Consider the following 14,583-nt stretch of genomic DNA (forward strand, 5'->3'; position numbering starts at 1 on the left):
ATCGACAAAAGGAATTCTGTTTAACGTTTATTCCAATCGAATCGTGGAGAAAAGCTCAACGAATATCAATTTATAGAGAAAAGAAAGGAAAAGAAAAGAAAAAAGAAAAAGGGGCGGGAGATAGACGGAAATAAAAGATAGGAAGAGGAAAAGAAAAGCGTATTGAAAGTCTGAAATGACGTTTTTTGTCTATTCGAGGAATTCCTTGTTTTCCGTTCTGAGTATGGGAGAACTGTTTCTGGCAGCCGTTTCGCCAGCACAGCTGGTAAACAAGAATAAAAATCGACGACGACATTCAGTGTAGTAAAAGTGGCGTAAAAATTTGTCAAAATTCTTCCGTGAAAGGTAGATGAATGAGAAGGATGAAGAGGGGTCGCGGCATTATACGAGAGTCTATTCGGAAAAGTTGTTTCGCAACTAAACCTCTGCCAACTTGAAAATAAAAACTAAGATAAAAGTCGAAAATACACGTACAGGATAAAACAAATTGTAGCGAAAGGGGTGAAAATAAAACTATATATTTGAAGCTAACCAGACAACAAAGTTGTCACAGAGATAGACCAGAGGATCTGGCGAAACAGGATTTCCGGGAGGGTTGAGTGCATCGACGCGAACGCTCCGTTTTAACATTTTGACTATTTTAACGCACTGGCCGATTACAAATTTACAAAAGTGTAGGCCGGATTTTCAATTTGAAAGCATCTCATCTACACTTTATCGCGTTACTCGAATCTTTTCCAATGACTTGCTTCTCTTTTTCTCTCGTTCGTTCAAGATGTCCAAATCTCCTCAACTTTTTCCCGGCAGACATTCGACACTCTATTTTATTGGAATATTGACGGGAGAATGTCACTTACCCCATCGATAGCCGATTCCATGCTTTTCGAGACCATTGCTCCAGTTGTCTGACTCTTAATTCTTATTGCTTTCCATTGCTTTTTTTCAATGATGCGATCGATCGATGTGAATTCTGATTAAGACTCGTTTGAAGTTCGTTTATCGATTACTTATGTGTCCACGTTAGAACATTTTCTTTTATTCTGTGTGATGTCATTGGTGCGATAAATGATAATCTCTACAGATTGAAAATTATTACAACTTCGATATGATACGTACAATGATCCAGGTTTAAAATGTTGAAAGTACGTCGCGTCGTTGAAATATCGTGGAACAATAATAATAATAATGATAACAGAAAATAAAAACGCATTCGCGAGCCCCCAGGGAGTCATTTTCGTTGCCGGAAAGCTGTTTCTAAAGGACTACTTTTTAACGATAGATTAATCGATTTAGCGGCCTCTCCGTTGAGAATTTATCCATTTTTTGTATACATCTCGTCTACACTGACAGACACTGTCTGCATATATCGTTCGCCGACAGTCGACAAAAGATGTATCGAGACTGTCTGCAGACAACGTGTTTTTTTTTATTATTATTATTATTAGAATATTTACAATCAATTCTCGTTGAGAATTTTCAGTAACTTCATTTGGCGTGATACAATGACATGGCTTATAATAGTTTTATATTGTTGGTTCTAGTAGGATCTAAGGACTTAATCTAAAGGGTATTTTCTTTTTAGTCTGCGGATCTGATCCGTCGTGTCTAGTAGTTGGGTGACTAATGGGTTGTGGTGGTTGTTGACTCTTGCGTTATATCTGCTTCTGGACTTGTGTATTTCATCTTTGACTGTAGGTATCTTGAGGTCGCGGTGGATTGTTTCGTTGGTAACATACCAGGGTGCATTTATTAGGGATCTTAGCGTTTTCGATTGGAAGCGTTGGTGTATTTCAATGTTGGAATTACTTGCTGTTCCCCATAGTTGGATTCCGTAGGTCCAGACAGGTTTTATTACGGTCTTAGAGCGTAATTTTGTTCTGCGTACTTAGGTTGGAGCGACGGCCAAAGAGCCAATAAAATTTTTTGAGTTTGTCCCTGAGTTGTTTAGATTTGTCTACGATATGTTATTTCCATGTTAATCTCCTGTCCAGAGTCATGCCCAAGTATCTGACTGTGTCCTTGATAGGAACTGTTATATTGTTAATGGAGACCTGTGGGCAGATTTGTTTTCGCAGCGTGAAGGTTACATGTGTGGATATTTTTTCATTAATTTTGAAGCCCCATTTATGGAACCACTTTTCCATTGAGTTGAGACCTCGTTGGAGAGTGGATGAGGCAATTATCGGGTTGGCGTGGGACGCTAATAGCGCTGTGTTGTCAGCAAATGTTGATATTGTTATTTCTGTTGATATTGGTAAATCGGCAGTGTAGATGGAGAACAGGAGGGGTCCGAGGACACTAACATGGGGTATGCCCGCTTCTATTGGGAAAGTTGTGGTAATGGCGTCTACGTATTTAACCATGAATTGTCTTTTGGTTAGGTAGGACTTTAGGATGGAGTAGTAAGTGTGTGGTAGGACTTTTTTAAGTTTGTAAAGAAGCCCTTCATGCCATACTTTGTCGAATGCCTGTTGAATATCAAGGAATACCACTGAGCAGTATTTTTTCTTTTCGAGGGTTTGGTTGATATTGTGTGTTATTCGGTGGATTTGCTCTATTGTGGAATGCTGCTTCCGAAAGCCGAATTGATGATCTGGCAGTGTTTTCAGATCCTCTAGGAGTGGAAGGAGTCGATTCGTTAGCAACTTCTCGAATAGTTTTGACAAAGTGGGTAGAAGACTAATTGGGCGATAGGAGCTAGTTGCGTGTATTGGTTTTCCGGGTTTTGGGATGAGCGTAATCAGTGACGTTTTCCAGAATTTGGGATAGTATTCAAGGCGAAGAATTGTGTTGAAGATTGAAGAAATGAGTGCAATCCCTTTTACGGGTAGTTCCTTAATTGCTTTATTACTTATTTGGTCATGTCCCGGTGTTTTCTTGGGGTTCAGACGATGGATTAATTCTGTAACCTCTAGAGAAGTGAAAGGTTTAATGGGGGGAGGGGGAGAAATTTGGAAGGGAGAACGCAGGTATTCTGTTATTTCCAGAGCGATATTGGAGGAATGAGGTTTAAAGACGTTTGATAGTGAGGTGGCCGTGTAGTATATGTGATATATTTATATTGGACGTGTGTGATAGTTGTAGTAGTTGGGCCTCGTCCGGAGTAGTTGTCACTGGGGGCTGTAGATGTCGCGGCCGGGGTACTACTGATTTTTCCTCCGTTTTTTGGTGCGTGGAAGTAAAATCGGACTCCGGTCGCCGGGATTCGAACCCGGGTTCCGAACGTTCGCAACCTAAGACGTTAACCACTTTTTTTTTTTTTTTTTAACTTTGTTTATTAATTCCAGGTTTTACATATTTTTTTTTTTACATGATTTTTTTTCCAGAATAAACGCTGAATTCTAATTGTAGGGTGGTACAGGCAAAAGTACCGATACGCGACGGTACGACGTAGCCATGCATTATTACATTCTTTTCTCTTTTTTTTTTTAAGATTATTATTGTTATTGTTAAATAAAATAAAATTAAGCCGCTGTTGCGCTGTGCTTATGTACGATATTTTAATTTATGTCCTGAAAGCCTGGACGCAAAAACAGGACAGTTCGCTAGCCTGTTAGGGAGGGGTTGGGAGGGGATGGACTGGGACTGGCGGGGAGGGGTGGGGAGGGGGTGGGGAGGGGTGTTCTGTGGGATTAGTATAATATTTGTTTATCTATTTACATATTTACATATTTACATATTTACACTTTTATTCGGTGAGCGTTGCTGTTCTGTGGCTCTTTATCTTGTTGTTTTTTGTTATGGGTTCCGTATCCACCAATATTTTTTTGTGTTTTTTCTGTGTTTGTCTTCTGTATCCTTTTGGGGGAGGGCCATGTTGTATCTCCACCTAGTGTCTGCCGTGCGGCCATCTAGGTTTTCCTCGTATTGAATAGATTTCATTCCTATTTTCCTTTGCATATGATAAATTATGGGGATGTTGTTTTGGTCTTGGAGATAGTTTCTTTCGTCTAGGTATAGGAAGGCTTCGGGGGGGATGTAGCCTGTTAACAGAGTGTTTTTGAAGTATGCGTCGTTTGGGTATAAGCAGCCGAAGATTAGGCTGTTTTCTTTGATCTTCGCGGCTTGCGAGAAGTGATTTCTCGTTAGTTTTAGGATGTGACAGTCGATGCGGTGGATGTTGGCTAAGTCGTATATTTTTTTGTTTTTTATGTATTTTCTGTATCCGCTGTGTTCCGATCTGTAAATGCTCAGGCAAGCTCTGATGCATTTTCTTTCAAATATGCGAATTTTTTCCATTATTGACGCTGGTATGTTGTACCATATTGGGCAGCCGTAGGTTATAATGGGTCTTATTAGCGATTGGTAGCACATGATTTTTACTTTGCTATCGAGGATTCTGGAGTAAAACAGCCTTTTTGTATTCCAAAAAGCTTTGCTGGCTTTGGAGAGTTGGATTTCGATGTGTTGCTTATAGTTTAGTTTTTCATCTATATTTATTCCTAGGTATTTTACGCAATTTTTGTGTGGTATGAGGTTCTCTTCGTTTGCTTTTTCTTTTAGGCGGAATTTCCTGACTTGTTCCCTTTCTGCTGGGCCGATTTTGCTTGTCATGGGTCTGAATAGTATGGTTTCGCATTTGCTTGCGTTAATTTTTAGTTTCCATGTATGATAGTAATCGCTGATTTTGTTAAAGAGATCTTGGAGTTCTGTTCTTATCGTTTTGGTTTTGCGGCCTGTTACGTAGATGATTAGGTCATCCGCGAAGGCTATGGAGCGTTTGTGTGTGGATGTGTTGAGGTTAAAGAGGTTTAGTAAGTCGTTATTGTAGATGCTGAAGAGTAGCGGGGAATTTACTGTTCCTTGTTGCAGGCCGTTCTCTATGGAGAATTCTTTGCTTGAGGTGTGCGAGCCGTCGGTCATTATGAAAGTTTTGTTTGTTATCATGTCCCATACTATTTTGATTAGGTATTCGGGGAAGTTCTTTTTAGTCATTTTATAAATGAGTCCTGGGATCCAGACGGTGTCGAAGGCTTTTTCGATGTCTATTAGGCAGGCGGCTACTCGCTGATTTGCGTTAAGTGCCCAGCAGATATCCGACGTAAGTTTATTTATTGCGTGGATTGTGGAGTGTTTGTGGCGGAAGCCGAATTGGTTTTCCGGGATTATCTTATTTTTTGAGCAGAAGGCTGCTAGGGGGTTGTTTATGATCATTTCGTATACTTTGCTTATGTTGGGGAGGAGGCTTATGGGTCGTAGGTTTGCAGGTGATGAGCCGTCTTTATTTTTTTTTTGTAATGGCTATGAGTTTGGCTTTTTTCCATTTTTTGGGGAAGTACGTGTTATTTAGTGCATTATTAAACAGTACTGTGTAGTACCATTTTATTTTGTTTGGTAGGCGTTTGAGCGCGATGTTTGGGATGCCATCGAAGCCGGCGGATTTTTTGTTGTTTAGCGTGGAGAAGATTGTACTTAGTTGGTTGAAGTTTGTAAAGTAGTTTATTTCTGGGTCGGGCTGTTTGGGGTCGTCCGATGTGTTTTCGTTTGAGAATGTGCAGACTGTTTTGTTTAGCGCTATGTCTTGTTTTATTTTATTTTTTAGTATGTTTGTTTCGGCGATGATAATTCTGTTTAGTTGTTCTCGGCCCATGTGTTCGTTTTGTGTGTGAGTTTTGACGAAGTGGGTACCGATAATGTCTAGTTTTTCCGTTGTTTTTGATATTATGAAGTTGCCCTCTGTGTCTTTGTTGGTGTTTTGTATCTCGATGCCTGCTTCTTGGATGAGGGAGGCTTTTTCTGGAGGCAGTTTGAGGGGCGGGATGGAGTTTTGTTCCTTTGGTCTGAAAATTTGATTTATCTGCGGGAACATGTTAGCAGAGTCTTTTTTGGAGATATTTTTTATTTTATTTGTCCAGTATTGATTTATAGAGTTTGCGAATTCTTGTTTTAGTTGTGATTTTATTTCGTGTAGCAGGTATTTTAGGAATTCTATGTCTTCTCTTTTGTTGTAAGAGTAGTTGAGTCTTAGGTTGTTTAATTTCGATAGTATGTAGCTTTTGTCTCGTTGTAGATTTTTTATTTTATAGTTTATATATGGCTCGCAGGAGTCTTTTTTTTTAAATGTCGGTACGGATTCTTGTAGGGCGATTTGTATATGTTTTTCTATTTCGTCTATGAACGAATCGATTTGTCTGTCTGTTAGGTTGACATTGTTGTAGATTTTTAGGTCGCAGTTCTTTTCGAGCAGGTTTTGGAACTTCTTCCAGTCTGTCTTTTTGTAGTTGTACCTGGGTGTTTCGGTCTGCGTTTCGAGTGTTAGGTCGTCGGATGTGTTTTTGCTTATCTGAAATACTATGGCGTTATGGTCGCTGTCGTAGTCTATGGTTTTGAGAGTGTTATTTGGTCGTAAGTTTTGGAATTTTATTCGGGCGTCTGCTAGGCATATGTCTAGGTAGGAGCGTCCTTTTGGGTAAGAGGGTAGCTCGGAGCCATAGAGGTTTGTTTTGTAGAAAATGCTTTTATTGTCTAGCCAGGTTCTGACGGAGTTTCCTCTCGTGTTGTTTATTTCGTTTTTCCAGCTGGTATGTTTGGCGTTAAGGTCACCGGCTATTATGTAGTAGTTTTCCTGTTTGTCGAGCTGTAAAAGTTGGAAGAGATTGTCGAATTCGTCGTTAAATTGTTTCTGGTTTCCGTAGGCTGCGTAGGCTGCGGAGATAAATAAGTTTTCTTTATTGTTTATTTTTATTTTTATGATCGTCGTCTCTAGGATTTTGAAGTTTGTTATTTTGTCGTTTTGTATTGTTTTGAACTTCAGGGGGTTTTTTATGAGGATTGCCGTTCCTCCTCCTTGGGTAGCGTTTGGTCTGTCGTGTCTTATTATAGTGTAGTTTTTGTATTGCACCTTATGTCTATAGTTCAGTTTGGTTTCTGAGATGAGTACTATGTCGGGGGTTTCTTTCTTAATTAGTGTTAGCAAGCTGTATCTTTTTTGGTTTGAGATTAGTGAGTTGGCGTTTATTGATATGATTTTTAAATGATTAACTTTTATCTGGTTTATTTTCTGCTGTGATTGGTGGGCGGGTGTGATTTTGGCTAATCTTCGTCTATATTTTCGATGATGTTGAAGATGGAATCGATTCTTTCTTCATGCGTATTTAGTGCTTTTTTGATTTCGTTTAGTTGTGTTTGTTGGTCGCTTAGGGCTTTTAGGATGCTTTTTTTGAAGTCTTCGATGACATTTATTATGCTTATTTGGGGTGAGTCTATTGTCGGGTTAGGGTTTTGTTTGGCTTGTGCCGCTATGTTTGTTACTTGCGGACTTGTTTCGTTTATACTTGTTCTTTGTTTTACTATGTCCGCGAACTTTAGTTCGGGGACGTACTTACGGCTTATTTTGGCGATTCTTTCCGTTTTTGCTGCTTTTGCTTTGGTGATTTTTTCATTAATCTTTTTCCGTAATTCGACGAGTTTTGGACATCCTTTGTATGATGCAGGATGTCCGTAGTTTTTGCAGTTTACGCAGTAGATTTTTTCTTTGCTTACTGCTGCTTCTTTTTTTATTTTGCACTCGCCTGGCCCGTGCGGTTCAGTGCATTTTACACAGCGATAGTTTAGGTTACAGTTTTGTGCTGTGTGGCCTATTCGCTGGCATTTGTAGCACTGCGTGATATCATTTTTTTTAATTTTTTCCCAGGCTATTTTCAGATAGTTAAGTCTGTTTATTTTTAAAAGGTTCCCAATGTTGCTATCGGGGGAGATTTGGATTATATAGATTGGGAGCAATGTGTTGTTCTCCCTTGATTTTCTTGTTGAGAAACGCGTCACTTTGGTGAAGTTAACTTCTTCTATTTTCAGGGCTTTTAGGTCTTCTAGAATTTCCGCTTCTGTGTAGCTGTTTCCTAGCCCTTTTAGAAGGTATGTGTGGGGTTTTTGAGATTTTGGGGTGTATGTGAAATAGGCCGTGTTGGCTGCGGTCAGTATCTTTTTTGCGTTCTCGTGGTCATTTAGGTTTTGCAGATAAAGTACGTGCTTACCTGAGTGGATTCTTTTGATATGGAAGTTCTTGATTTTGAGGGACTTTTCCATAAGTGCTATTGTGTCTTTTGGGTCTTGTAACGTTATGTTGATGGGGGGTGGCCTGGCCCCTTTCGCTGATGTGGGGGGGTCTGCCTGGTCTTCGGCTGGGTGGCTGGGTGGCAGGCCCTTGTGCGTTTGGTTTTTCAGTGCTGATGAAGGTTGCGGTGTTGTTTTTTTCGGCTGGGCGGCGGGGGGGGGGTGCTTGTCCGGGCGGTGTAGCTTTTGCTTGTGGTTATTGGTGTCGTGATCGGGGGAGTGGGCTGTCTGGTTGCCTTTTCTCTTAATACGTCGTTTCTTTTTTTAATGTTATCGATAATGTTTTCATGCGGTTGCGGTGTGTTGTGGTCTTGTGCTTGGAGGGCATCGAATCTGTTTCTTAATGTGATAGCCATTGGTTGTGGTTGTGGGCTTCTTCTTTGTTTCATATTTTCGTTTTTATCGTCGCGCTCTTCTTGTGAGTCGCTTTCTTCTCCTTTTAAGTTTTCTAGTTTGGGGTTTATTTTATTCCTGGTTATCAGGTTTGGGGGCGGATTGAGTTTCCGCGTCTTTTGTGTAGCAGTTCTTATGCTGCTATCTTTGATTATTTGTTGTTTTTCTATTTTTCTTTTGATTCCTTTTTTTGACGAGTTTATGGCGGATTCCGCCTCCTTGGTTTCGAATTCATTTCTTTCTTCTTCTATTTTTAACTTGGTTCTAAAGTGGTTGATGTTGTCACTATTTTTTCACTGTTTAGCACTTTTTTTGTTTTTCTTTTTTTTTTGCTCTCTCACTGTCTACTGTACACTGTATAGCTTGCCGCGCTCGCTGTTAGGGCCTACGCCTGTTTATCCCTTAGGGCCGAGAGGTCCGGCCTGCTCGGAGGATCACGGTCAACTGAGACGTTAACCACTGCGCTGCCGTCGTCCGACACTAGTTAGTGTCGAGTGCCGCCACAATAGGTATTTAGCGGACAGGTTGGCTTTTTCTTTAGGGCTTCGTGCCCATCCGCCTTGCGGACAGCGAATTGGAGGGATTATTTGCGGAGGACGCGTGAGTTTCCTGGAAGCCTCCCATAGTGAGTAGTTGCAGTCGGCAGAGGGAGACAAATTGACGAGATACTTTTGGAAACAGTCGTTTTTGTATTTTTTAATGATTTTGGTTAACTTCCTGGTTGCGTTGTTTAGTTTGCGTTTGTCGTCCAGTGTTCTATGGGTCTGCCATACTCTTCTTAGTCTTCGTTTTTCTGTGATTTTGTTTAATATGTAATAGGGATATTCACGTTTGCTGATACAAGTCTTATTAGGTGTTGAGGAGCGGATAGCGTTTATTATGCTCGTGTTTAAGTATTCTGTGACTGTTTCGATATCTTCCTTTGTTTTTAGTGAAATTGAGGCAGAGGTTGAGTGATTAAAGACTTCTCTAAAGAGCTGCCAGTTGGTGAGTTGGTTGTGAATAAGGCCATTAGGTGGGTTCTCGATTATTGCTGAACTAACTGTTGCTATTACGGGGGAATGGTCGGAAGAGAGCCGAGGCGTTGATTTGGACATATCTAGGCGAGATATTTTTGGTTATGAAGAAGTCAAGTAAATTGGGGATTTTGTTAGTGTCAGTGGGCCAGTATGTGGGTTCATATGTGGTGAAGTAGTTGAGATTGTTGGTGGTTATGCTTTTCAAGAGGTTTTTGCCTCTTGCTGTGACAAGTCTGCTGCCCCATTGGGTATGTTTGGCGTTATAGTCTCCTCCAGATATGAATCTATTGCTTAGGGCGTCAAGGAAGCTGTCGAAGTTCTCTTTAGCAATCGAGTGTCTGAAAGGGCAGTATACTGCTGAAGTGGTGATTGTACCATGGCTGTCTTCTATTGCTACGCTTGTGGCTTGAAGGTAGTCTTTCTGGAATGATGGAAGCTCGTAATGCTTAATGCTGGATTTGATGATGATTCCGGTGCCACCGTGTGCCTTTCCGCTGGGGTGTTGGGTGTGGTAGAAGTTGTAGCCGTGTATTTTGAGGTAGTTTTTGTCGGTGAAGTGGGTTTCAGATATGAGCATTACGTCGATTTGCTGTTGTTTTAAGAAGAGTTCTAGTTCAAATTTGTGCTGAGCTAGACCGTTGGCGTTCCACAGAGCATTGGTTTTATTTTGCTTCTGTGCGTATTAGTTTATCCATGAAGAGTGTAAGTAGTGACAGCAAGTTGTTCATTTGCTCTGTTTGCTTCTTGATTAGTTTTTCGAGTCTGGTGAAGTTGCCTGTGTTGTATGGGGTGGGAACACTATTTTCTGAGTGTCTACTGTGGGTTTTCGAATTGTTTATATTTCCTTGTGCTGCCTGGGCTTAGGAGATTGATGGTGTGGTGAATTTTGGGGGTCTAGGTTCTTGTTTGGTTATCTCCTTAGGTTTGGGTTTAGGGTACTTATTATTGTGCAGTGTTTTATAGGCTAAGCATTCTTTGTAGTTCGCAGGATGCTCTCCTTCGCGGGGCTTTCTGGGGATTTAGTGCATTGGTCAGTGGAGTGACTACCTGCACATTTAACGCATCGAAAATTATGGTTGAAGTATTTCTGCGTGTGGCCGTACCTTTGGCACCTTTTGCATTGTACTATCTCTTTCTTTACAAGAGGTAGTTCGATCTTAACTATAGAGTTCATCAGCCGATTGGTGTTGTAGATTTCTTTTTTTTTTTTTCTTTTTTTTTTTTTTTTGTTTTATATCTATGTAAAATAGCGATAGTGGGTTTTTCGTGATTCTATGCCTAATGTTGCTGATGTTAGTTACTTCGTGGCCGTGCTTTAACACTTCAAACTTTAGTTCGTCTAGATCGGCTGAATGGTGGATGTTGCGTAGCACCACACGAAATGGTCTTTCTTGCTTGAGCTGATATGTGTGGAATTTTGCATTCAAAGTTTGTAGCAACTTAGTTAACTTTCTATAGGCGTCTGGGTGGGTCGGCAGAATTTTCACGTGGTTGTTGTTAATTTTTAACTTGTAGTCCTCTTTGGTGATATCTTTTTCAATGGTCCTTATCATTGACTGTATGTCGATTACGTCGTCAATTAATATTGGCGGGGGAGGGGGAATTCTTTGGGTATGGAGATTATTTACCGTTTCGGTTGTATTCATGGAGTCTTCCGTAGTCTCCAGTTTTGAGAATCTATTGAAGGTGGTCATTTGGCTGGCTGGTAGTTTAGCTTGACTCTTATTCACATTTGTCTTGATTGGTTCCAGCTTGCGTTTTTTCGAGTGATGGTCGTTTACCAGGAGAGATGTGTTGCTCCTTTGCCACGGGGGAGGAAGAACGGCGGTGTTATAATTTAGCTCCGGAGAGCCTGTTTGGAATGTTAGGGCCATCATCGAGCTAGTTAATTCAGTATGAAAGAACTAGTCAAGAGGCTGTTAACCCTTAGCTAGGTTTGTTGGATTCGCTTTCGACAGATGGGCGTCACGTGGAGTTTTGTGAACTTCACAGGGCACTGGACACACGTCTGCACGTTTCGGCACTCACCAGCAAACTGGATGGTCACGTGTTGTTTTGTGAACTTCGGAGGGCACTGGACACACGTCTGCACGCTTCGGCACTCACCAGCAAACTGCAGACAACGTTTTTTTTTTTTTTTTTTTATTTATTTATTTAAATTCACGATTTGTCCAATTTGGACATTTGGTGGAATTTTTTAGCGGTTAAATTAGCATGTTGGTGGCTACCCCCAGCGGGGTACCATCCTCGTGTTTGTCAGGTTATGTCCTTTATAAGGTCTGCTGGGTGCTTCCTTTTTAGTCTTCTGTCCATATTTATGATTTTGTATGTTTCCGCAGCCAGCCGGTTTATGTGTGTTGCTATTCTTGATTTGTATTTCTCGGAGTATCTGCTGATTTCTTCCTTGACCGTTGGCATTCCCAGGTCCCTTCGTATATCTTCGTTTCTGACGTACCAAGGTCCGTTTACTATTGTTCTGAGAATTTTAGCCTGTATTACCTCTATTTTGTTTATATGGCTCATTGCTGCCGTCCCCCATAGTGGTATTCCGTACGTCCAGATTGGTTTTATGATCGTTTTATATATTTTTAATTTATTTTCTGTGCTTAGTTTGGATTTTTGGCTTGTTAGCCAATGCATTTGTCTCCTTGTTTTCTGTATTTTTTCTACTATTGATTTGATGTGTAGTTTCCAGGTGAGTTTTTGATCTAAGTGGAGTCCTAGGTATTTGACATGCTTTGTTTGCGTTATATGCGTGCCGTTCAATAGGATGTTTGGTGGTATCTTTTTCCGTAGCGTGAATGTAATATGGTTGCATTTATTGGGGTTTGCTTTTATTTGTTTTTCTTGTAGTCAATTTTCTATTTTTACGATATGTTCTTGTAGTATTTTGACTGCCGTTTCTGGGTTAGTATGCCTGACTAGTATAGCTGTGTCGTCCGCGAATGTCAATACTGTGCTGTTGGTAGTCGTTGGTATGTTCGCCGTGTATAATGTGTATAGTATTGGGCCTAGGACGCTTCCTTGTGGTACCCCGCCCTTGATGTCTTTAACTTGAGAATGTGTGTCCTTGATTTTTATTACGAAGGTTCTGCTGCTTAGGTAGGATTTTATTAATTGGTGTATTTCCTCCGGGAATTGTTTCCTAATTGTTTGTAGTAGACTTTCATGGTTAATTTTATCGAATGCTTTCTCTATGTCTATAAAGAGGGCTGTGCAGTACTCCTTGTTTTCTAGTGCTACTATTATTTCGTTTATAAGCCTGTGCATTTGCTGTATCGTGGAGTGTTTGTTTCCGAAACCAAATTGGTGATCCGGTATTAGTTTTTTTGTCTCTATTATTGTTTTTATCCGGCAATATATTATTTTTTCCAGTATTTTGGAAAATACTGGAAACAGTGATATTGGTCTGTAAGATGCAGTTTGGTGCGGGTCTTTGCCTGGTTTATGTAACATTTTGATCTGTGCTAATTTCCATGGTTTGGGGAAGTATTGAATTCTTAGAATTGCATTGAATATTATTGTCATTAGTCTTATTGCTTTTGGCGGAAGGTTTTTCAAAATTTTACCATTGATTAGGTCGATTCCTGGCGCTTATGATGTAAGTAGAATGGAAAGATTGGTAACACGAATGTTAGAATTGGTTAGATTAAAGAAATTGATTAACACAGTTGGGAAACTCGATAGACGGATATAAATGAAGAAAATGTAATATTATTATCACAAACGTAAAATTTTTAGTGCGACGTTAAATTTATGGACTTTTCATTTATTTCACTGTAAGATGCTATACGTCCTGTTCATTCTAATCTAAGATTTCAAAGGAGATAATAATTCTTGAATAACGAGCATATAATCCTTAGGAATATAGACTAACATGCACTACTTACGTATGCGTTAAACATTGATAATTCTAGTGTTAAAGTTAAAGCTAAGACTTTTCTTCTTACGATTGGAACGCAGTAATAAATCGCGATAAACTAGTAGCGGGAATGCAACTCACCCTTCTCTGTGCACACTGGCACGCAGTCTCGAACTGTCGAGCCCTCGCTGACATATTTCTGAAAAAAATAGGAGAAATTACTCGATTAATTACTTCTGTACAGTTCAAGATTTGTTGCGAAGCAATGTTTTTTTTTAGAAAATAGATAAGAATGATGATGATAGCTACTCATTGTCGGTTGAAAACGATAGAGAAGTCGATAGCGATTGACGGTATAAAAATTGTTTTTTGCACTGTACTAGATGATTGTATTGTAAAAGTCTTAAAAGTGTAAAAGGATTAAAATAATTTATCTAGCCATGTTTCGATTTACAAAATCGATAAAAACGGACCGAGCCTTTTGCATAGCGCTGTATGTATATGTGTATGTGTATGTAACCGTATATTGGAAAAATGATCGAGAGACATCTAAACGACTAATCGACACGAGAGATGTGTGTTAGAGCGATCATAAACCATGGTATGAAATTTCTATCTTGCTTTCACGTGGAAAGTGTTGATAAAAAATATGTTGATTATTCGGTATCGTGGTTGGAAAAATTGTTAGGTTAGGAACAATTTTTCCCAATATATATACATATGTATCTTCCGTCGTATCTTCATTTCGAGGGCGGAGATTCGAATTTATCGCGTAGATTTTGGTCAATGAATAATAAGAGAGTCAGTGAAGTTTTATATTTTGTGAGTTTGTGTGATTGCGGTTAGAAATATATACGTATTTATGAAAATGAGTCTTAGCCTACAATACCCTCATTGTACTTCTGTCTCTCGCAATCTCACAGTCTCAATCTCGATCCGACGCCCGAAACTGTTCCTCACAGTCACACACACGCGCGCGCGCGCGCGCACACACACACACACACACACACAAAATAGGAGGTGTGGGTTTCGAGGAATATTCCTCAACATTTTTAATTAATTTTTTTAAAATTAATTATTTTCATATACACTTGTGTGTGTGTGTGTGTGTGTGTGTGTGTGTGTGTGTGTGTGTGTCGGGTTGACGTTAAGATTCGAGTTAGGGTTAAGGGCATGAAACGAATCCCTATTGGCATTAGACGTTATCATTATGTAATAAAGGGGATATTTACCAGTGCAAATATGATTATGATAGAA

General features: G+C 39.9%; 2 protein-coding genes across 2 annotated transcripts in view; one reads left to right on the forward strand and one right to left on the reverse strand.

Annotated features, from left to right (window-relative positions):
* LOC126924116 (MICOS complex subunit Mic60) overlaps positions 1-14,583 on the forward strand; it is a 107,820-nt gene that overhangs the window by 63,307 nt on the left and 29,930 nt on the right. The gene's annotated exons all lie outside the window — the stretch shown is intronic.
* The window catches only part of LOC126924147 (U-scoloptoxin(05)-Sm1a), a 94,712-nt gene that overhangs the window by 9,251 nt on the left and 70,878 nt on the right, over positions 1-14,583 (reverse strand). Inside the window, exon 3 of the mRNA XM_050738319.1 lies at positions 13,468-13,525. Coding sequence (XP_050594276.1) covers positions 13,468-13,525 — 58 coding nt within the window. The remainder of the gene's footprint in view (positions 1-13,467; positions 13,526-14,583) is intronic.

Source organism: Bombus affinis, chromosome 14 (assembly GCF_024516045.1).
Source record: "Bombus affinis isolate iyBomAffi1 chromosome 14, iyBomAffi1.2, whole genome shotgun sequence".
Taxonomy (NCBI): domain Eukaryota; kingdom Metazoa; phylum Arthropoda; class Insecta; order Hymenoptera; family Apidae; genus Bombus; species Bombus affinis.